Source organism: Chiloscyllium punctatum, chromosome 6 (assembly GCF_047496795.1).
Source record: "Chiloscyllium punctatum isolate Juve2018m chromosome 6, sChiPun1.3, whole genome shotgun sequence".
In the NCBI taxonomy this organism is placed as follows: domain Eukaryota; kingdom Metazoa; phylum Chordata; class Chondrichthyes; order Orectolobiformes; family Hemiscylliidae; genus Chiloscyllium; species Chiloscyllium punctatum.
Genome location: NC_092744.1, coordinates 115,324,812 through 115,349,082, shown reverse-complemented (window position 1 = coordinate 115,349,082; position 24,271 = coordinate 115,324,812). Strand labels below are relative to the sequence as shown.

The following is a 24,271-nucleotide window of genomic DNA, read 5'->3' as shown; positions in this document are numbered from 1 at the left end:
CTCTTCCACAATTTTCTGTCACAAATCTATTTGCTGATGTACAATTTTAGTTAAACTCTGTCCCATTCTGTTCCTTTCTGCTTGTCTTCAGCCACCTTCCCATGCTGTTCCATTGCTTCGCCTTTTCCCTTTGGATTTGGAAAGTTCCTTTCACCTGCATCCTCTCTGTCAGTTTAAAGCCCTGTCCATAAACCTACCGACATGATTGGCCAGGACACTGGACCCAGCACGGTTCCAGGGGGACCATCCTAATAGATTTTTTTTAAAAATCAGGTATGGGATGTGTGAGTCTCTGGCTGACCAGCCTTTCTTGCCCAGTCCTAGAAGCCCTTGAACTGAGTAACTTGCTCGGCCATTTCAGAGGGTCATTGAGAGGCAAACCCTTTGCTGTGGGGATGTCGTGCAGACCACATGAGGATGGGCAGATGTCCTTCTCGAAAGGACAAGTGTTTGGATTTGTTGTATGTCAGTAATGATTTCATACTTATTTGTGGATTGTTAATTATTATTTTTAAAATTTATTGATTTCAAATGTCTCCTTTTCAGATGGTGAGATTCAATCCTGCCTCCCCTGAACATTAGCTGAGGTTTTGGATACATTCTCTCGCAATAATACCACTAGGCCATTACTTCACCTGCTCACTGGGTGCTCATCCCTGAGCACTGATACCAGGGCATCATGAAGCTAAACCCATTCTTCCGACACAATTGTGTGATCCTGACATCTTCCAGCAAACTGGGAATATTACTTAATATCGCTCCATTTTCCAGATCTCTGTGGGACTCAGTGCCATTCTCCATGTGTAACCCACACTGCATCTGTTTAATTTCCCATTCTGTCTATTTCTCTGTCTCCTGTAGGTACTCAGGAAAGTCCTGACTCAATAGCCTTCCCAGCTGCTGGGTGGATCGTCCATCACCTCATTGAATGCAGTTGGTCTGCCAGAGAGAGACAAAGGGAAAGGAGATCTGGAGCCTTCAATAAATCCTGTAGTGAGGTAAGGTCACCCACAGTGCACAGAGCAAAGAACAATGAGAGGGCTCCAAACATCTGTTAACACAACATGACATAGATACAGTGCTGGAGGGGGAGCACAGTACACACACACACCCCAGGCTCAATCACCACCCCAATGTAAGTTCTGTTATATTAAAACTCACTACTCTGCAACAGTGTATCTATGGCATGTCTTGTTGTCCAGTGTCTTCAATAATTTTTAATTCCGATAACAGATCCTATCGCTGTAACCTCCTCCCTTCCCGATAGTCCCTCCACATATTTGAATTGTGCTGCATTCCAGACTACCTTCCTTATCCCTGTAACCTGCTTCAGTGTCTACAACATGCCTTATCTTGGTAGTCTCCTCCTCCAATAATGTAAAAACAAGGACTGCAGATGCTGGAAACCAGAGTCTAGATTAGAGTGGTGCTGGAAAAGCACAGCAGGTCCGGCAGCATCCGAGGAGCAGGAACATCGAACAGCAAAAGCCCTTCATCAGGAACAGAGGCTGGGAGCCTGCAGAGTGGGGAGATAAATGAGAGGGGGGTGGGGATGGGGAGAAAGTAGCATAGAGTACAATAGGTGAATGGGGTGGGGAAGAAGGTGATAGGTCAGAGTGGAGGATGGGGGAAGGTAGCAAAGAGTACATTGGGTGAATGGGGGTGGGGATGGGGGGTGATAGGTCAGAGAGGAGGGTGGGGGAAGGTAGCAAAGAGTACAATGGGTGAATGGGGGTGGGGATGGGGGTGATAGGTCAGAGAGGAGGGTGGAATGGATAGGTGGGAAGGGAGATAGGCCATTAGGACAGGTCATGAGGGCGGGGCTGAGCTGGAAGGCTGGAGGTGGGGTGAGATGGGGGAAGGGGAAATGAGGAAACTGGTGAAGTCCACATTGATGCCCTGGGGTTGAAGTGTTCCGAGGCATAAGGTGAGGCGTTCTTCCTCCAGGCGTCGGGTGGTGAGGAAGTGGTGGTGGAGGAAGCCCAGGACCTGCATGTCCTCGGCAGAGTGGAAGGGGGAGTTGAAATGTTGGGTCACAGGGTGGTGGGGTTGATTGGTGCAGGTGTACTAGAGATGTTCCCTAAAGTGCTCTGCTAGGAGGTGTCCAGTCTCCCCAATGTAGAGGAGACCGCATCGGGAGCAACGGATACAATAAATGATATTGGTGGATGTGCAGGTAAAACTTTGGATGTGGAAGGCTCCTTTGTGGCCTTGGATGGTGGTGAGGGGAGAGGTGTGGGCGCAGGTTTTGCAATCCCTGCAGTGGCAGGAGAAGGTGCCAGGAAGGTAGGGTGGGCTTTTGGGGGGCGTCGAACTGACCAGGTAGGCACGGAGGGAATGGTCTTTGTGGAAAGTGGAGAGGGGTGGGGAGGGAAATATACCCCTGATGGTGGGGTCCGTTTGGAGGTGGTGGAAATTTCGGCGGATGATTTGGTGTATGCGAAGGTTGGTAGGGTGGAAGGTGAGCACCAGGGGCGTTCTGTCCTTGTTACGGTTGGAGGGGTGGGGTTTGAAGGCGGAGGTGCGGGATGTGGACGATGTGTTGAAGGGCATCTTTTACCACGTGGGAAGGGAAATTCCGATCTCTAAAGAAGGAGGCTGTCTGGTGTGTTCTGTGGTGGAACTGGCCCTCCTGGGAACAGGTGCGGCAGAGGCGGAGGAATTGCGAATAGGGGTAGGAATTTTGCAGGCGGTAGGGTGGGAAGATATGTAATCCAGGTAGCTGTGGGAGTCGGTAGGTTTGTAAAAAATGTCGGTGTCAAGTTGGTTATCATTAATGGGGATGGAGAGGTCCAGGAAGGGTAGGGGGGTATCAGAGATGGTCCAGGTAAATCTATAGTCAGGGTGGAATTTGTTAGTGAAGTTGATGAATTGCTCAAACTCCTCGAGGGAGCACGAGGTGGTGCCAATGCAGTCATCAATGTTGCGGAGGAAGACGGGAGTGGTGCCGGTGTAACTACGGAAGATGGACTGTTCTACGTAGCCAACAAAGAGACAGACATAGCTGGGGCCCATACGGGTACCCATGGCTACCCCTTTGGTCTGGAGGAAGTGGGAGGATTTGAAGGAAAAATTGTTAAGGGTGAGGACAAGTTCAGCCAAATGAACGAGAGTATCGGTGGAAGGATACTGTTATGGACGTCAGGAGAGGAAAAAACGGAGGGCTTGGTGGTCCTGGTCATGGTGGATGGAGGTGTAGAGGGATTGGATATCCATTGTGAAGATGAGGCGTTGGGGGCTGGGGAAACGGAAGTCTTGGAGGAGTGGAGGGTGTGAGTGGTGTCTCGAATGAACGTGGGTAGTTCCTGGACTGGGGGACAGGACAATGTTGAGGTAGGCAGACTTGAGTTCGGTGGGGTAGGAGCATGCTGAGACAATGGGTCGGCCAGGGTGGTCACGCTTGTGGATCTTGGGAAGGAGATAGAACCGGGCAGTGGGGGATCCCGGACAATGAGGTTGGAAGCTGTGGTTGGGAGATCTCCTCCTGAGGTGATGAGGTTCTGTATGCTCTGGGAGATGATGGTTTGGTGATGGGAGGTGGGTCATGGGAGAGGGGGTGGTAGGAGGAGGTGTCTTTGAGTTGGCATCATGGCTTCAGCGGTGTAGAGGTCAGTGCACCAGACTACCACTGCACCCCCTTTATCTGCTGGTTTGATGGTGAGGTCGGTATTGGAGCAGAGGGAGTGTAGGGCTGCACGTTGTGAGGGTGAGAGGTTGGAGTGGGGGAGGGGGTAGATAGGTTGAGGCGGTTAATGTCTTGGTGGAAGTTGGAAATGAAGAAATGGAAGGCAGGTAATAGGCCAGCGCGGGGTGTCCATGTGGATGGAGTGTATTGGAGGCCGGCAAAGGGGTCCTCAGAAAATAGGCGGGAGGCTTCATTGTAAAAGTAAGCTCTGAGGTGGAGGGGGTGGAAGAAGTGTTTGATGTCATGGCATGTATTAAATTAATTGATGTGTGGATGGAGGGGGATAAAGGTGAGGCCTTTGCTTAGGACTGATCATTCGTCCTCTGTGAAGGGGAGGTCAGGGGGATGGTGAAAACACGGCAGGACTGGGAGCTGGGACCAAGCGTAGGTGTGGAGCTGGGGGAGGTGACGGAGCCTGTAACTGGAGAGGGTGTGGTGTTAGGGGGAATGAGGATGGAGTCATGAGCAGGGGTGGTGTTCCCCTCAGGGTTCTGGGGGCAGGGATGGTGATGTGGGACCTGGGGGTGGTGTAAGCAGAATGCAGGTGAGTGGCGTTGGTGGGAGCGGAAGTGGTGGCAAACACGGCAGTGGGGGGGCGAGGAAGTCAGTGACTGTGTGACATCAGCGATGATGTGAGGGGCGGAAGTGATGTCACTTGTGCTGTGTGAGGGGCGGAAATGGCATTTACTTTATTTTAACCAATAATTTCCTGTCACAAATCTGTTTGATAATGTCGTATTTTAATGAAACTCAGTCCCTTACTGTTTCTTTCTGTTGATCTTCATTCACATCTCCATGGTGTTCCAATATTTCAACCTTTCTCTTTGGACTTGGGAATTTCCATTCACCTCAGACCTGTCCCCCTCCTCATCTGCGTTCATTTATCACACATTGCATAATCCTGGTACCAGAGGAGCCTATCCCAATAAAATAGCTCAGTCCTCCCTGAGTACTGGTAGCAGTGCTCACTGGTCAGAACCACTTCTGATGATACCATTGTGTGATCCTGATAGATTCCTGCACTCTGCTGATATCACTCAGTCTCTCTCCATGTGGTATCCCTCACTGTGTGGGTCTAATTGCTGCCTCTGTCAGTGTCTCTCACTCTTGCAGCTGCTCCAGATCCTGAGCCAACAGCATTTTCCACTCCAGAGGGAAGCAGCTGCACAGGCCATGGATGGAGACTGGGAATTTCCAGATCTCTGTGGGGCTCAGTGCCATTCTCCATGTGTAACCTTCGTTGCAGCAGTGTAATTTACCATTCTGTCTATTTCCCTGTCTCCTGTAGGTATTCCTGATGTCCCTGACTCAGCAGAATTCCCAATTCCTGTCTTGTCCATCACCCACATTGAATACAGTTGGTCAGCCAGAGAGAGATGGAGAGGGAGATCTGGAGCCTTCAGTAAATCCTGCAGCCGGTAAGATCACTCACAGTGAACAGCACAGGGAGGAGTTAGTGGACTTTAATTCAGACCCTGAGGGCATGATGTCTGAACAATGCTGGGCAAGGAACATGAGCAAAGTCTCAGGCTTCATTATCACCATCTTGTCTGTAAATTCATCTGTTCCACAGAACCCTCCCTATGTCTGTCAGTTTCTCCATTGTCTGTTTCATCGATACCACTTCCCCTATCTCGATCAGCCCCTACAATCCTGCTTATCCCTGTAAGCTCTTCCTACCACTACAAATCTCCAAGTATCTGCCTTTGCCTTTAATCCCGGGTTCTGTCACATCCCTCCTTAACTGAAGAAAAACAACTCGTCAGTTCCTTAAGCCATCCTGGTCAGTGTAGTCCTTTCCAGACCTGAGAAACCTCACTGTCTTTGTGACTTTTTTGAACTCCGACTACCTTCATGATCTCTGTGACCTTCCCGTCACGACAACAAAAAAGCTCTGTACCTTAGTAACCTCCTCCAGCTGTTAGACTCCTCCTTGTCTCTGGGCACAAAGCAGAGTGACCCTGCTTTTCTCATAAATTAGTTTCTGCATTTCTAATGCTGACTATGAACTCTTCCTGTCTCTAAAACGCACTCAGTCTCTGTAAACTCTGCTGGTCCCGATTGATGTAATTTCCTTCGGTAATTACAAACCTTTATACCTTTAATCTCCTCCAGATGCGACCACGCAGTTTATTTCTATAACCTCTATGAGTGATCGAGTCATAGAGATGTACAGCATGGAAACTGACCCTTCGGTCCAGCCCGTCCATGCCGACCAGATATCCCAACCCAATCCAGTCCCACCTGCCAGCACCCGGCCCATATCCCTCCAAACCCTTCCTATTCATATACCCATCGAAATGCCTCTTAAATGTTGCATTTGTACCATCCTCCACTACATCATCCGGTTGCTCATTCCATACAGGTACCACCCTCTGTGTGACAAAGCTGCCTCTTGGGTCTCTTTTATATCTTTCCCCTCTCACCACAAACCTATGCCCTCTACTTCTGGACTCCCTGACCCCAGGGAAAAGACTTTTGTCTATTTATCCTATCCATACCCCTCATAATTTTGTAAACCTCTGTAAGGTCACCCCTCAGCCTCTGACACTCCAGGGAAAACAGCCCCAGCCTGGTCAGCCTCTCCCTGTAGCTCATATCCTCCAACCCTGGCAACATCCTTGTAAATCTTTTCAGAACCATTTCAAGTTTCCGATAGGAAGTCGACCAGAATTGCACGCAATATTCCAACAGTGGCCATAACGATGTCCTGTACAGCCACAACATGACCTTCCAACTCCTGTACTCAATACTCTGACCAATACAGGAAAGCATACCAAATGCCGCCTTCACTATCCTGACGACCTGCGACTCCACATTCAAGGAACTATGAACCCACACTCCAAGGTCTCTTTGTTCAGCCACACCCCCTAGGACCTTACCATTAAGTGTATAAGTCCTGCTAAGATTTGCTTTCCAAAATGCAGCACCTCGCATTTATCTGACCTTAACTCCATCTGCGAGCTCTCAGCCCATTGGCTCAGCTGGTTCAGATCCTGTTGTAAACTGAGGTAACATTCTTCGCTGTCCACTCCACCTCCTCCAATTTTGGTGTCATCTGCAAACTTACTAACTGTACATCTTCTGCTTAACATCCAAATCATTTATGTAAACGACAAAAAGTAGTGGACCCAGCAACGATCCTTGTGGCACTCCACTGGTCACAGGCCTCCAGTCTGAAAAACAACCCTCCTCCACCACCCTCTGTCTTTTACCGTTGAGCCAGTTCTGTATCCAAATGGCTTGATCTCCCTGTATTCCATGAGTTCTAAGCTTGCTAATCAGTCTCCCATGGGGAACATTGTGGAACGCCTTACTGAAGTCCATATAGATCACATCTATCACTCTGCCCTCCTCAATCTTCTTTGTTACTCCTTCGAAAAACTCAATCAAGTTTATGAGACATGATTTCCCACACACAAAGCCATGTTGACTACCCCAATCAGTCCTTGCCTTTCCAAATACATGTACATCCTGTCCCTCAGGATTCCCTCCAACAACTTGCCCACCGCCGAGGTCAGGCTCACTGGTCTATAGTTCCCTGGCTTCTCTTTACCACCCTTCTTAAACAGTGGCACCACTTTTGCCAACCTCCAGTCTTCTGGCACCTCACCTGTGACTATCGATGATACAAATATCTCAGGAAGAGGTCTAGCAATCACTTCTCTACCTTCCCACAGAGCTCTTGGGTACACCTGATCTGTTCCTGGGGATTTGTTCACCTTTAACCATTTCAGGACATCCAGCACTTCCTCCTCTGTAATCTGGACGTTTTGCAAGATGTCACCATCTGTTTCCCTATAGTCTATATCTTCCATATGCTTTTCCACAGTAAATACTGATGCAAAATATTCATTTAGTATCTCCCCCATTTCCTGTGGCTCCACACAAATGCCGCCTTGCTGATCTTTGTGGGGCCCTATTCTCTCCCTAGTTCCCCTTTTTTCCTTAATATATTTGTAAAAAACCCTTTGCATTCTCCTTAATTCTATTTGTCAGACCTATCTCATGTCCATGTTTGCCCTCCTGATTTCCCTCTTAAGCATACTCCAACTTCTTTTATACTCTTCTAAGGATTCACTCGATCTATCCTGTCTATACTTGCCATATGCTTCCTTCTTTTTCTGAACCAAACATTCAATTTCTTTAGTCATCCAGGATTCCCTATACTTACCAGCCTTCCCTTTCACCCTGACAGGAATATACTTTCTCTGGACTCTTGTTATCTAATTTCTGAAGGCTTCCCATTTTCCAGCTGTCCCTTTACCTTCGAACATCTGCCTCCAATCGGCTTTCAAAAGTTCTTGCTTAATACCGTCAAAATTGGCCTTTCTCCAATTTAGAACATCAACTTTTAGATCTGGTCTATCCTTTTCCGTCACTATTTAAAAACAAATAGAATTATGGTCGCTGGCCCCAAAGTGCTCCCCCACTGACACCTCAGTTACCTGCCCTGCCTTATTTGCCAAGAGTAGGTCACGTTTTGCACCTTTTCTAGTAGGTACATCCACATACTGTATCAGAAAATTGTCTTGTACACACTTAACAAATTCCTCTCCATCTAAACCTTTAAAATTATGGCAGTCCCAGTCAATGTTTGGAAAGTTAAAATCCCCTACCATACCTACCCTATTATTCTTACAGATAGCTGAGATCTCCTTACAAGTTTGTTTGACAATTTCCCTTTGACTACTGGAGGGTCTGTAATACATTCCTAATAAGGTGATCATCCCTTTCTTATTTCTCAGTTCCACTCAAATAACTTCCCTGGATGTATTTCTGTGAATATCCTCCCTCAGCACAGCTGTAATGCTATCCCTTATCAAAAATGCCACTCCCCCTCCTCTCTTTCCTCCCTTTCTATCCTTCCTGTAGTATTTGTATCCTGGAACATTAAGCTGCCAGTCCTGCCCATCCCTGAGCCATGTTTTTGTAATTGCTATGAGATCCCAGTCCCATGTTCCTAACCATGCCCTGAGTTAATCTGCCTTCCCTGTTAGGCCCCTTGCATTGAAATAAATGCAGTTTAATTTATTAGTCCTACCTTGTCCCTGCCTGTCCTGACTGTTTGACTCACTTCTGTTCTCAGCCGTACCAGTCTCAGATCAAGTTCCCAAAATCTTCCCTGTGATTGTTACCACGTCCCATCCCTGCATTCCTCCAAATCCCTGTAAAGTCCTCCCATTCCTAAAACCTGCCCTGTATCTGTCAGCTGTTCCATCTTCCACAACCCTCCCTATCTCAGTAAGAGCACCCCTGTCCCAGTTACTACAGCCCGCTGCATCACTAAATGCCAGTAGTCAGTGTGCATCTCTATAAACTTACAATCGATATAACCTCCTTCAGTCCCCACAGCCTTCCCTGTCTCCATAAACTCCTTCAGTCCCCACAACTCTTCCTATCCACGTAACCTGAATCATTCCCCACAAACCTCCCTAACTCCATAACCTCCAAAAGGTCCCACGACCCTCCCTATCTCCATAATCTCATCCTGACCCAACGACCCTCCCATTCAGAGTAATCTCCTTCAATCCCCATGATCCTCCTGATCGATGCAACCTCCTTAAGGCCCAACAGCCCTCCAGATCTCTTTGGCCCCTTTCAGGCCCTACATCACTCCCTATCTCCATAATGTTCTTCAGTCACCACTGCACTCTCTGTGTCCATAATCTAATACAGTCCCCACATCACTCCCTATCTCCATAATGTCCTTCAGTCCCCATGACCCTCCTTAATTCCAAAGCCTCCATTACCTGTTGAACCTGTAAGCTACCTTTTTCAGACTGCGAAACAAGAACTCCCATAACCCTTTCTACTGTCAGTCTGAAATCAAACAGTGTTAGCCTGACAGTAGGTCGGGAGCTGAAATATGTTTGAAAGGATATGTCAATGAACAATAACTGAACCCTTAGAAACACATTTAATAAAAAGAGAATGTGGTTTTGAGCCTGTTGGATTGCATTTTTATTGGTGAGAATATAAATGGCAGAGTAGATACGGGTGAAGGAGTGGCTGTACCGAGGATACGGTTTATACGAATTATCAGAAGCCTTTACACAAGTTTCAATAAGGGCTAAGGAGTAACTTGGTAGAGGATAGGGTATTTTGGTGACACACACCAGGGTGAGACCTGTATAGTTAATGTTTGGGCCCTGGGTAGTGTTGTCAGTCAGAGACCCAGAGATGCAGGTCGACAGTTCTTTGAAAGTGGTGTCACAGGCAGACAGGTTGGTGAAGCAGGCCTTTGGGATGGTTACCTTCTTTGGTCAGAGCATTGAGAGTAAAAGTTGGGGCGTCATGTTGTGGCTGTACAGGACATTGGTGAGGCCACCATAAAAGCATTGTTGACCAGTAGGAAGTACTCATCTGGTTCACTTACGTCCTTTAGAGAAGAACATCTGACATTCTAACCTGGTCTGGCCTGCACGTGACACCAGATCCACAGCTACAAGGCTGACTCTGCTATACTCTGGATAATTAGCAGTGAGGCAAAAGAATGCTGGTCCAATCAGTGACACCCACATCCCATGAATGAATAAATAAAAATAGCTATGTCCCTCCCTACCTCTGCAAACCCCTCCAGCTGCAGCAATCCGTACTGGCTTTGTAACACCGTTCAGGCCCTGACCACTGTCTGTAACACTCTCACCACCTTCAGCACCTTCACCTCTCCCAGTTCCTTTTGTGACATAAAACCTTGACAATTATTCCCTCTTCCATCTGACCTCCTACTGCGAGCAGACCCTTTGAAATCCCTTTAAAACTCACTCCTAAAACATTCTCTTACTTCAGGATTTTAAGTACTTTTTGGTGATCCTCCAAGCCCAATAATCTAATATGATCCTTTTTACTTGAGTGAGGGACCGATGGGGATTTCTTGCCGAGGATTTGTCTGTTTCAATGGAATGTCCTTTTGTTGAGTATTTTACACTGTTCCTTCAAATGTTTTCCACTGTTCATTTACAGGCACATGTTTCAGTCTGTTTAGCCTATTTATCTTGGTCAGTTCTCCTGTCAAACTCATGTCATTGGCTATTTTTGTTTCTAGTTGTAGCTTGTCCTTTCTGTGATTCACTTTAAAACTTTATATTTCTTTAAACTGCACTTTATCACAATTTCCATGAGGATCTCTCCAGGTGACATTACTCATTCACTAAGTTTCATCACACAACGGTCGCTCTGAGATAGTTACGTCCCTAGCCAGTTGCACAATTTGTTATTCAAAGAAACACTGAAAAAAAAATTCTCTGAACTCTTCCAATGTCATTGTTGTCAGTGTGACTGTCCCAGATTATGTGAATATTGAAGTTTCCCAAAATTATCACAATGTGTTTGTTTAAAAAAATTCCAATGAGTTTCTGGTTAATGCAGTGATGAGCAACTGATAGCTGTTCGGTGGCTAAAACTGTTGTGCTGCTTGTGTCCTTGGCAAGTAGTAGCCAGAATTTACATTCAGACTGACTCTACTTCATGATCTGAGACCAAATGCTTTCTCTGTGATGCCTTTTTTACCCATTATTGTTTTTGTTACCAATTTTGCCTGAGTTTCTGCAAGGTTGTGATCCATTGAATAGTTATGTCCAACTTTTGTTCACCCTGTAACCATATCTCTCTGGTGTCTAAATCATTTTTATCTCAGTGTCAGAAATCCATCTACCTCATTGATAAGACTTCGTCCATTCAAACTAAATCATAATTTACTCTTTCCCACAATTTCCTGTCACAAACCTATTCACTGATGTACAGTTTTAGTTAAACTCTGTCCCATCCTGTTCCTTTCTGATTACCTTCAGCCACATCCCCATACTGTTCCGATGCTTCACCTTTTCTCTTTGGATTTGGAAAGCTCCTTTCACCTGGACCCTGTCCCAGCATCCTCTCTGTCAGTTTAAAGCCCTGTCCATAAACCTACTGACATGATTGGCCAGGAAACTGCTCCCAGCACGGTTCCAGTGGGACCATCCTATTGGATTTTTTTATAAATCAGGTAGGGGATGTGGGTGTCTTTGGCTGACCAGCCTTTCTTGTCCAGCCCTCGCTGCCCGTGAGCTGAGTAACTTGCTCGGCCATTTCAGAGGGCAATTGAGAGGCAAACACTTTTCTGTGGGTATGTCGTGCAGACCACGTGAGGATGATCAGATCTCGTTGTCGAAAGGACAAGTGGGCAGCACGGTGGCTCAGTGATTAGCTCTCCTGCCTCACAACACCAGGGTCCCAGGATCGATTCCAGCTATGGGCGACTGTGTGGAGTTTGCACATTCTCCCCGTGTCTACGTGAATTGCCTCCGGATGCTCCGGTTTCCTCCCACAGTCCAAAGACGCGCAGGTCAGGCGAATTGGCCATGCTACATTGCACATAATGTTAGGTGTATTAGGTCGAGGGTGATGGGTCTGAGTGGGTTACTCTTGGGCCGAAAGACCTGTTTCCACACTGTAGGGAATCTAATCTGAGGGATTGTGACTTTTGTACATCAGCAATGGTTTCATATTTGTTTATGGATTGTTAATTGCTATTTTTAAAATTATTGATTTTTAAATTCCACCATATCTTATGGTGGGATTCAAATCTGCCTCCCCTGAACATTAGCTGATGTTTTGGACAAATGCCCTAACAATAATGTTACTATGCCACCACTTCACCTGCTCACTGGTTGCTCATCCCTGAGCACTGACACATGAAGCTAATCCCATTCTTCCAACATGATTGTGTGATGCCGAAGTATTCCAGCACTCCAGTGATATCACTCAGTCTCTCTCCATGTGGTATCCCTCACTGTGAGGGTCTAATTGCTGCCTATGTCCGCGTCTCTCACTCTTGCAGCTGCTCCAGATCCTGAGCTAACAGGATTCTCCACTCCAGAGAGACGCAACAGCACAGGCCAGGGAGGGAGTTTGGGATTTTCCAGATATCTGTGGGGCTCATTTCCATTCTCCTTGTGTAACCCTCACTGCATCAGTCTGATTTCCCATTCTGTCTATCTCTTCCTGTCGGTACTCAGGAAGTTGCTAACTCAATAGGTTTCCCAACTGCTGTGTGTCTCATCCATCACCTCATTGTCTCTCTGGCTGACCAACCATCTTCAAAGGGAAGGGAAATCTGGAGCCTTCAATAAATCCTGCAGTGAGGTAAGATCACTCACAGTGCACAGAGCAGAGAGCAATGAGAGGGCTCCAAACATCGCTAACAATACATGATATAGATACAGTGCTGGATGGGGAGCACAGTATAGACACACCCCATGCTCAATCACCAACTCCACTTTAACTTATGTTGTACTGAGACAGCATCGGGAGTTCAGAGTTATCAATCCAGTCCTGCGCTGTCTTAGTGAGCATCAGTACAACAGAGGGGAGAGTAGGCCTCCAACGAGAGGTTGTGAATGCTGCCTGGGATCTTTCTGTTCTGTGTTCTCCCTCCAACACTGTACTAAGACTCACTACTCTGCAACACTGTATCTGTGGCATGGCTTGTGCACCAGTGTCTTCAGTCATTTTTAACTCCTACAATAGTCCCTGCCCCTGTAACCTCCTCCCTTCCCGATACTCCCTCCGCATATTTGAAATGTACTGCATTCCAGACTACCATCCCCACCGCTGTAACTTGCTTCAGTGTCTACAACATGCCTTATTTTGGTACACTAATCCTCTTTAGCTGGATACAGAGTGATACAGCACGGAAACAGAACCTGTGGTCCAACTCCTCAATGCTGCCCATGTTACCTAAACTGAATGAGTCTCATTTGCCAGCCTTTGGCCCTCTTCAAACCTTCTCCTCTCCATGTACCTCCCCAAATGTCTTTTCCATGCTGTAATTGTTCTTGTTTCTCCAATATGCCTGAGGCAGTCTGTTCCATCTATGCACCATCCTTTGTGGATAATGTTCCCCCTCAGCTCCCTCTCTAAATCCTTGCTCTCTCTCACCTCCTGTTTCTACCCTCTAGTGTTGGACTCACCTACCTTTGGTTATTCACCATTCTTAGGGTCACCCCGTGGCCTCCTCTGCCCAAGGGAAATATTTAGGACAATGTTGCAAATATCTCCAACGTATGTCACAAAGTGCTGGCCAATGTCGGCAAATGTGCCAAATGTCACTTTCCCCACCCTGTCCACCTGGTATGCCACTTCCGAGGAACAATGTAACTTGCACCCCCTGGTCTCTCTCTCTCTGTTCAACAACCCTGGCCAGAGCCCTTCCATTAACTGTGTTAGTCCTCCCTGGTTTGTCTTAACAAAATCCAACAGCTGAATTAAACTCCATCTTTCATTCCTTGGTCCACTGGCCCAGTTGGTCAAGATCCCCTTTGATAACCGTATTTACTGCCCACTACACCATTCATTTGATCATCAACAAACTTTCGCACAATCACTCCTATATTTTCAACCAAATCGTTCATGTCGATGATGCACATCAGTGGACCCAGCCCTGATCCTTTCTTCAATAATGGAATCAAACCATATTCTTGTCATAGAGCCATACAGCATGGAAACTGACCCTTCAGCTGATACTCACCATAATCTAAAACTAAACTCTTCCCAGCTGCCTGTTGCTGGCCCATATCACTCCAACCCTTCCCTATTCACCTGTTTATCCAAATATCTTTTAAACATTGTAATTGTTCCCACATCAACCCCTTTCTCAGGAAGTTCATTCCACATTCAAACCACCCTCTGTGTAGCAAATTGCCCCATATCTTTTTTCTTGAACATCTCTCTCCTCCAACCTTAAAAATGTGGCCCCTCCTCTTGAGACTCCCCCATCCTGAGGAAAAGGCAACTACCATTCAATTGATATATATATATCTCTTTTTTTTCATAAACCTTTATAGCATCATGTCTCAACCTCCAGGCTCCAGTGAAAAAAGACTCAGCCTATCCAGCCATTTATCAGAACTCAAGCTTCAAGAATTATGTACTGAACCTTGAGGTCCCTCTGCTCTCAAACACGAACTGAGGCCCAAACCTTAATTGTATAAGCTCTACCCTTGTTTGTTTTACCAAATACATTACCTCGTATTTATTCAGATTGAATTCCAACTCTAGTTTTTCAGCCCATTCACTCCCTTCATCAAGATGCCTTTGTAATCTCAGAAAACCTCCTTCACTGTCCATGATGCCACCCTCCAGCCTGCCAGCCCATCACACATGGCTGTCAGTAGTACACATACCTTTGCTCGGGGCTCCACAATTTCTTCCCTAGCATCCCACGTGTCCTGTGATACACTTAATCAGGTTCTGGGACTTGCCATAGCTTTGTGTTTTAAAACCTCCAGCACCACCTCTTTTATAACATGCACTCTTTTCAAGTCATAGAGATACACAGCATAGAAACAGACCCTTCGGTCCCCAACTCGTCCAGTCTTACCAGAAGATCTAAATAAATCCATTCACTTTTCCAGCATTTGGCCCATATACGCCTACACCCTTACTATTCAGATGCCCATCCAGACACCTTTTAAATGTTGTAATTGTATCAGTCTCCATTACTTTCTCTCTCAGCTCATTCCATACACCCATCACCATATGTGTGAAGAAGCTGTCCCTTCAGTCCCTCTGTAAACCATTCACCTCTAACCTTAAACTTATGCCCTCTAGTTTTGGACTCCCCAACTTCTGGGAAAAGGCCTTGAATGCTTACCCTATCCATGCCCCTCATGTTTATATAAACCTCTGTAAGGTCATCCCTCAGTCTCCGATTCTCCAGTGACAGTAACCCCAGCTTATTCAGCAACAACCCGGGCAATATCTTGTTAATCTTTTCTGATCCCTTTCAAGTTTCACAACATCCTTCCTGCAGCAGAGAGACTGGAATCGCAGAGAACTCCAATTGTCGTCTAATGAACTATTCTTGTTCCCTGAGTTCCCCAGTCTTTCTCCACAGTAAGTTCTGGAGTGAAAAAATAGTTTACGATCTGAGCAAATATCCTGCAGTTCCAAACATCGATGGCCTCATTGATCTTTAATGGACACTATTTTGTCCCGAGTTATTTCTACACTCTTCATATATTGATTCAATTACTTTTGGATTCTCCTTTCCTTCTCTGCTGAGGCTATTTCATTTAGCCTTTCTTCATTCCTGTTTTCTATTCAAAGTGTATTCCGACAGCCCCTGTATATCCTCAGGGATTCCCTTGATCCAGCTGGCTAAACCTGACATGTGCCCCCTTTTCCTTGACCAGACCCTCAATAGACAGCCAGTGTTTCCGAATGCTGTCAGCATTGACCTGCACACAAACAGGAACATGCTGGCTCTGATCGATCCGTTTATCTCACTTTTAAAATATTCTCACTTGCCAAACTTCCCTTTCCTTGTAAATAATTCCCTTCCCCAATCACATTTTGAAAGTTCCTGTCTAATACGATCAAGATTGGTCAGGCTTCATTTTATAACTTGCACTTGTGGACCAGGCCTGTCCTTTTCCAAAGCTGTTTTCAAACTACAAGAACTGTGGTCCCTTTGGCAAAACGCTTTCCCACTCACATCGCAGTCCCCTTCCCTACCTTGATTCCCAAAGGGAGGTCACGTTTTGCCCCTTTCTCTTTTCAGGCCATTTACATATTGATTGGGAGTTTTCTGGACCACTATTACTAAATTCCTCCCTTGCAAACACTGAACACTGGCAGTCCCAGTCTAGGTTTGGAAAGTTCAGAAACCCCTACCATAACAGCCCTATTATTATGGTTGATATTTAAGATGCCCCGACATATTTGTTCCTCAGTCTGCCACAGATTATTCAGGGTCAGCAGTCCGATCGTATCAAAGTGATGACCCATTCTTATTTCTCTGTTCCACTAACATAGCTTTACTGGGCGATCCCACAGGAATATCCTCTCCAAGTACTGCTGTGATGATTAATGCCATCAAAACCCACCACCACACGTCCTCTCTTGCCTCCCCTTTCTGTAGCATCTCTACCTTGAAACAATGAAATGCCAGTCCTGCCCCTCCCTCAGCTGTGTTTCTGTAATAACTATAATATCCCAGTCCCATGTTCCAATCCACGCCTTGAGTTCATCTTCCTTAGCTGTCTGGCCCCTTGCATTGAAATAAATGCAGTTTAATCATCAGTTTTCCCCCATTCCCTGCTATGTTCTTGCCTGCCTTGTCTGCTGAAATTGCTGTCTTTAACTAGTGTACCAGCCTCAATCTTCTTACTGGCCTTACGACTGTTTAAGGTCCAACACCCTGCCAGACTAGGTTATATCCTCTCGAGCAGCTCTAGCAATTCACCCCACCAGGATATGGGTCCCTCTCTCGCTCCCAGTTGAGGTGCCTTTCCCACCCTGTCTCCCTGTGCTGACACCTTCAGGGATCTATGGACTTGTCCACCAAGGTCCCTGTATTCCTCAGTACTCCGCAAGGACCTACCGTTTATTATGTCTGTTCTTCGCTTATCGTACCTCCCACAGTGTATTACCTCACTTCAATCAGAACTAAACTCTGCTTAGATTATCATCCGATTGACATCGGACAGCAGACAGAGACCACCCTCCTCACTGTGAACAACACCCTCACCTTTCATGTCATCTGCAAACTGACTAATGATACCTTCTGCTTTCACATCCGAGTTATTAATGTTCAATGGTTCCTGCACAGATCCCTGTGGTACACCCGGTGGTGAAAGTATTCTATCCATCAATTTTGCATCCAGTTTGCCAACTTGCCTTGGAACCCAGTCCTTTTGGACCAGCCTTCCATGTTGGATCTTGTTTTAAGGACTTATTCAAGTCCATGTAAACCACATCATCTGCACAGCCTTCGTCAATATAATTAAGCATCATTTCAAAAACACTGAACTGAATCCCTCAGACAGTATCTTCCTCTGCCAAATCGAGATGACTAAACCGAGTTGATCCTTACCTTTGCAAGTGTTGATTCATCCTCACAATTGTTTCCAATAATTTCCCTCCCCCTGCTGTCAGACTATCTACTCTGTAATTACCTGGCCTACCCCTGCTGCCCTTCTTGAACAAAGGAACCACATTAGCGATCCTCCAGTCATTCAGCACTTCACCTGTGTCCAGCAAAGTATTATATTTAGCCACCAGGGCCCAACAATCTCTGGGTAATTAGCATGGGGTCAAATAATGCTGGTCCAGGCAGTGACACCCACATCCCATGAATGAATAAATGAAAATCCATATGTCCCTCCCTACCTCTGCTAACCCCTCCAGCTGCAGCAATCTGTACTGGCTTTGTAACACCGTTCAGGCCCTGACCACTCTCTGTAACACTCTCACTACCTCCAGCACCTTCACCTCTCCATGTTCGTATCGAGTCAATAAACCTTGACAATGATTCCCCTTCCCATTGCCCTCCTGCTGCTAGCAGACCCATTGCAATCCCTTTAAAACTTACTCTAAAACTCTCTCTCACTTCAGGATTTTAAGTACTTTGTGGTGATTTTCTCAGCCTCATAATCTAATATGATCCATTTTGTCCTGAGTGAGGGACTGGTGGGGATTTCTTGCTGAGTTTTTGTCTGTTTCAGTGGAATGTCCTTTTGTTGAGTATTTTACACTGTTCCTTCAAATGTTTTCAACTGTTCATTTCCAAACACACATTTCAGTCTGTTTAGCCTGTTTACCTTGGTCAGTTCTCCTCTCAAACCAATGTAATTGGCTACTTTTCTTTCTAGTTGTCCTTTCTGTGATTCACTTTAAAACTTTATATTTCTTTAATCTGCACTTTATCACAATTTCCCAGAGGTTCTCTCCAGGTGACGTTACACATTCACTATGTTTTAGCACACAACAGTCGCTCTGAGACAGTTATGTCCCCTGCCAGTTGCACAATGTGTTATTCTAAGAAACACTGAAAAAAATCCTCTGAACTCCCCTTCTAATATCACTGTTGTCAGTGTGATTGTCCCAGACTTTGCGAATATTGACGTTTCACTAAATGTTCACCATGCATTTATTAAAAATTCCAATGAATTCCTATTTATTGCAGTGACGAGCCATGAAATGCTGTTCGGTGGGTGGTCTAAAACTGTTCTGCTGCTTGTGTCCTTGGCAAGTATTAGCCAGAATTTACATTCAGACTGACTCTACTTCATGATCTGATGCCAAATGCTTTCTCTGTAATGCCTTTCTTACCCATTATTGTTAGTGTCGTCCATTTTACCTGAATTTGCACAAGGTTGTGAACCATTGAATATTTCTGTTCCACCTTTTGTTCGCCCTGTAACCACATCTCTCTGGTGTCTAAATCCCTTTTATCTCTGTGTCACAAATCCATCTACCTTGTTGCAGAGACTTTGTCCATTAAGAAAAAAACATAATTTACTAGTTCCCACAATTTCCTGTCACAAATGGATTTGCTGATCTACAGTTTTAGTTAAACTTTGTCCCATCCTGTTCCTTTCTGTTGTCTTCAGTCACATTCCCATGCTGCTCTGATGCTTCACGTTTTCTCTTTGGATTTGGAAAGCTCCTTTCACCTGAAGCCTGTCCCTCCATCCTCTCTGTCAGTTTAAAGCCCTGTCCATAAATCTACCAACGTGATTGGCCAGGACATTGTTCCACTGGAACTGAGCTGGGACCAATCTGAATGGATCTTATTTAAAAATCAGGTCTGGGATGTGGGTGTCTCTGGCTGACTAGCCTTTATTGCCCATCCCTTGCTGCCCTTGAGCTAAGCAGCTGGCTCGGCCATTTCACAGGGTAATTGAGAGGCAAACACATTGCTGTGGGTATGTCGTGCAGACCACATGAGAGTGAACTGTTGTCTTTCTCTGAAGGTCAAGTGTTTGGATTTTTATCAATACTTATTTATGGATTGTTAATTCCAATTTTTAAAACATATATTCATTTAAAATTCCACATGGTTAGAAGTTAGAAAGAAGAAGGGGGAAGGGGGTCACTTTGTTGGTACTGTATTGTAGACTGTCGTAGACCCAACAGATACCAGAGGAGCAGCTGTGTAGAGAGATTGCAGATAACTATAGGAATAATAGAGGAGTGCAGGCTGGAGATTTTAATATTCCATGTATTGACTGGGCCACCTCAAGTATAAGAAGACCTGGACGGAGGGCAATTTTTCAAATGTGTCCAAGGAAGGTTCCTAAATCAATATGCAGAGGGCCCTACTCTACTCAGGTGCAACACTGGACCTCCCCTCAGAAAACGAGGTCGGGCAAGTGACTGAAGTGTCATTCAGAGAGCACTTTGGGTCCAGTCCCCACAACTGTCTTCGTTTTAACATAGTTATGGAAAAAGATCAGCAGGTCCACAGATTGAAGAGGAAAACTGGAACAGGGCCAGGTTTGGGGCCATTCTGCAGGATCTGGCCAGCGTCAATGCCGTGAATTTAAAATTGCACAATGCCCAGTTATAATCCAACTCGCTTTGGAAGCGCTGGTGATCACTGTAAAAGATGTAAGGCTTAAACTAAATTTGTTTGATATTATATTCCATGACACTGCCATCCTGTTGCTATAAATTCTGTACCTTAGGATTGTGCTCCACAACCACCTGATGAAGAAGCAGTGCTCTGAAAGCTAGTGCTTTCATATAAACCGGTTGGACTGGAACCGAGTGTCAGGTGATTTTTAACTTGGTACACCCCCAGTCCGACACTGGCACCTCCACATTATGATTCTAATAGATTGGGTGAGTCTGTTTGAAGGAAAAGGAACAACTGGCAAATGGGAGGCTTTTCAAAGTGTGATCTCAAGAATCCAGGACCAGTATGACCCATTGGGGTAAAGGGAAAAGCTGGCAGGGTTAGGGATCCTTGGCTGATGAGGGATAATAAGGCTCTGGTCTTGAAATGAAGACTGCATGCATTGGGTTTAAGATTTCCATATCTACATATTCTTAAAGACACGATCAATCTGTGGAGACCCTACAATCCTCTCAGTCCCTGTAATACTCCCAATCTGCAGAAGTCATTCCAATGCCTGTGACTCTTTCAATACAGTTCCTACAAGACCCTCTATCTATGTGATATCTTTTCATTGCCAGCCCCCACCCTGTTAATGTCAGCTCCTCCAGTGTCTCCATCCATCTACTCATTTCCACAATCTTCTCCAGCTCTTACATGTGTAAACATCACCCTCCCCTACAACCCTTCCCCACTCTGACCAAACTGGAGGAGGTTTCTAATGCTCCCTAATCTGTGAAGCTGTCTCCAACCAAAATTGCTGTCTTAATCACTTGGAGAATCTGTCTGATTCCACACCCCCTTTATCTAAATAACCTGCAGAACCTAAGCCTTCCTGTGTCTATAAACATCTTCAGTCACGACTACCCTCCATACGTCTATTTGTTTTTCCAATCTGTACAACCCACTTTATCTCTGTACTCAGCTCCATTCACCTGAAACATTCCTGTCTGTGTAAAACACCCCATCCTACCAACATCCTTATCCCTATAAACTGCTCCATTCCTCCCAACCTCCCCATCTCCATGAACTACTGTCGGCCCGACAGCTCTCCAGATTTCTGTAACCTCCTGTGGCTCTATGCTCCCCCCTCCCTGTGAAAGCACCTCCAATCCCCACAATTCTCCCAGTCTGGGTCATCTGCTCCAGATCAGACTATTGCTGTCTCTGTTACCTCATACAACTTTAGCAACGCCTCCTATTTGTGTCTCTTCATTCAGATCGCATCCTCTCCCGCTTCCCGAAACCTCTTGCTGCCATCATAACCCTGGCTATTTTGAACATGGAATAGCACATTCCAGTACAAGCCCTTCAGCCCTCAATATTGTGCTTGCCTTTTTTCTTACACTGAAGATGAAACGAACCTACATACCTTACATATTACTATCATTGATGTGCCTATCCAAGAGTTGCTTAGATGTCTGTAATGTGTCTGAATCTAGATTAGATTACTTACAGCGTGGAAACAGGCCCTTCGGCCCAACAAGTCCACACCGCCCCGCCGAAGCGTAACCCAACCATACCCCTACATCTACATCTACATCTACCCCTTACCTAACACTACGGGCAATTTAGCTTGGCCAATTCACCTGACCTGCACATCTTTGAACTGTGGGAGGAAACCGGAGCACCCGGAGGAAACCCACGCAGACACGGGGAGAATGTGCAAACTCCACACAGTCAGTCGCCTGAGGTGGGAATTGAACCCGGGTCTCCGGCGCTGCGAGGCAGCAGTGCTAACCACTGTGCCACCGTGCCGCCCATCTACTACCATGGCTGGCAGTCCATTCCATGCACCCACCACACTCTGTGTAAATAACGTACCAGTCCCTTCCATGCCGACAGGATATCCCAACCCAATCTAGTCCTACCTGCCAGCACCTGGCCCATATCCCTCTGATATCTAAACTAAACCTTCCGCCAGTTACCTTAAACTTATGTACCCTTGTGATAGCCATTTTGCCATGGGAAATAGTCTCTGGTTATCCACTCTATCTATGCCTCTCATTCCCTTGTACACCTCTAACAAGTCACCATTCTTCCTCCTTCGCTGTGATCAGAAAAGCCCTAGCTTCCAAAACCTACCTTCTATGGGCATGCCCTCCAGTCCAGGCAGCATCCTGCTAAATCTCCTCTACACTGTCTTTAAAGCTTCCACGTCCTCCCTATATGAAGCGAACAGAACTGTTCACAATATTTGAAGAGTGGTCTAACTGGGGTTCTGTAGCGCTGCAGCAAAATCTCACATCTCTTAAATTCAATCCCCCTGCTAATGAAAGCCAACACACCATCCGCCTTCTTAACAGCCTGTCAACTTGGGTGGTAACCTGAGGGACACAGGGTCCCTTTGTTCCTGCACGCTGCTAAGAATCCTGCCTTTAACTACGTAAAGGTTTTCTGCAGAACCCTCCAATCTAAAACTATCCCTATCTTTGTAAGTTCCTCCAGTCCCTACAACACTCATAAACTGTGAAACCTCCTCAAGTCCATATATTCCTCATGTCTGCAAAATCCTCCCGTCCTGATGTCCCTCCATATCTCTGTAACCCCCACCATCCTCCAGTGCTCTTCTGGCGAACATTGCAGAGGAAGGAGGAGTTGGAGAGTCTGGGCCATGTTACGAGGTATGAAGGGCTGCAGAACCTGGAGGATGGTACAAATGTTGGAAGGGACGTGAGACTTGCAGAAGGTTAGAGGTTCCGGGATTCATTGAACCTGCAGGATAGGACAGGGGATGGCTTGTGGAACCTGGAGGATATTATGATTTGAACCACAGGTAATTTTTGATTGGACCATTCAGCCGATCTTACAGTCATAGAGATGTACAGCATGGAAACAGATCCTTCACTCTAACCCAGCCATGCCGGCAGGATGTTCCAACCCAATCTAGTCCCACCTGCCAGTACCTGGCCTATCTCTCTCCAAACCCTTTCTATTCATATATCCATCCAAATGCTTCTTAAATGTTGCAATTGTACCATCTGTAAGATTGGCTGAAAGATCCAAACATTACCTGTGGTTCAAATCATAATACCCTCCATGTTCCACAACCCATTCATGGTCCCATCCTGCAGATCAGATATCCCAACCCAATGTAGTCCCACCTGTTAGCACCCGGCCCATCTCCCTCTAAACCCTTCCTATTCATATACCCATCCAGATGCCTTTTAACTGTTGCAGTTGTACAAGCATCGACCACTTCCTCTGGCAGCTCATTCCATATATATACTATCCTCTGCGTGAAAAAGTTGCCCCTTTTTATCTTTTATATCTTTCTACTCTCACCCTAAACCTCGCCCTATAATTCTGGACTCGCACACCCCAGGAGAAAGCCTTTGTCTATTTACCCTATCCATGCCCCTCTTGATTTTATAAACCTCTATAAGGTCACCCTCAGCCTCCGACTCTCCAGGAAAAACAACCATCACCTGTTCAAACTCTCCCTATAGCTCATCCCTGGCAACGTTGTTGGAAATCTTTTCTGGACCTTTTCAAGTTTCACAAAATCCTTCCGATCGGAAGTAGAACAGAGTTGCATGCAGTATTCCAAAAGTGGCCTAACCACTGTCTTGTACAGCCGTAACATGACCTCCCAACTCCTGTACTCAATACTCTGACCAATAAAGGAATGTATACCAAGCGCCACCTTCGCTATCCTAACTACCTGTGACTCTACTGTCAAGGAACTCTGTATTTCATTTGAATAATTGCATGGACAGGTAGAGTGGCCCGAGGTCTTCTGGGTAATGCTAGTTCAGTCTAAGCTGGTAGGCAGAGCCAGTGAAATATTTGCAGCGCTGTCTGATGAATGGTCAAGAGATAATGCACATGTCAAACAGGCTGTTTTAAGTGCTTATGGATTGCTTATGAAAGGGAAGCCACTACAATTCCCTTTACTGTACCATCTCTATCTGTCAAAGCTCCTTCAGGTCTGTATCCTCCAGATTGTTGAAACCTGCTTTCTCCATTGCAACTCCCATTATTTCCTAACATTGTTGACTTTCTAAAAGCTTCCCTATCAGGTTAATCTCCTCCACTGCATACAACACTCCTAGCCTGTGTAATCTCTTCAATTCCTATATACCGATGTATAGGTGTGACTGCTTTGTGGCCATTGTATCCTCATTTATATCTGCAAAAGGCTCTGCTCATTGTAGCACATCCTCTGCTCATAAGTGAACCTGGTCTCTCACAAGATCTCT

The 24,271-nt window shown here is 45.9% G+C and overlaps 1 protein-coding gene across 1 annotated transcript in view; it reads left to right on the top strand.

Moving 5' to 3' along the window:
• The window catches only part of LOC140478549 (uncharacterized), an 81,586-nt gene that overhangs the window by 5,411 nt on the left and 51,904 nt on the right, over nucleotides 1-24,271 (top strand). Inside the window, exons 2-3 of the mRNA XM_072571792.1 lie at nucleotides 862-998; nucleotides 4,974-5,103. Coding sequence (XP_072427893.1) covers nucleotides 862-998; nucleotides 4,974-5,103 — 267 coding nt within the window. The remainder of the gene's footprint in view (nucleotides 1-861; nucleotides 999-4,973; nucleotides 5,104-24,271) is intronic.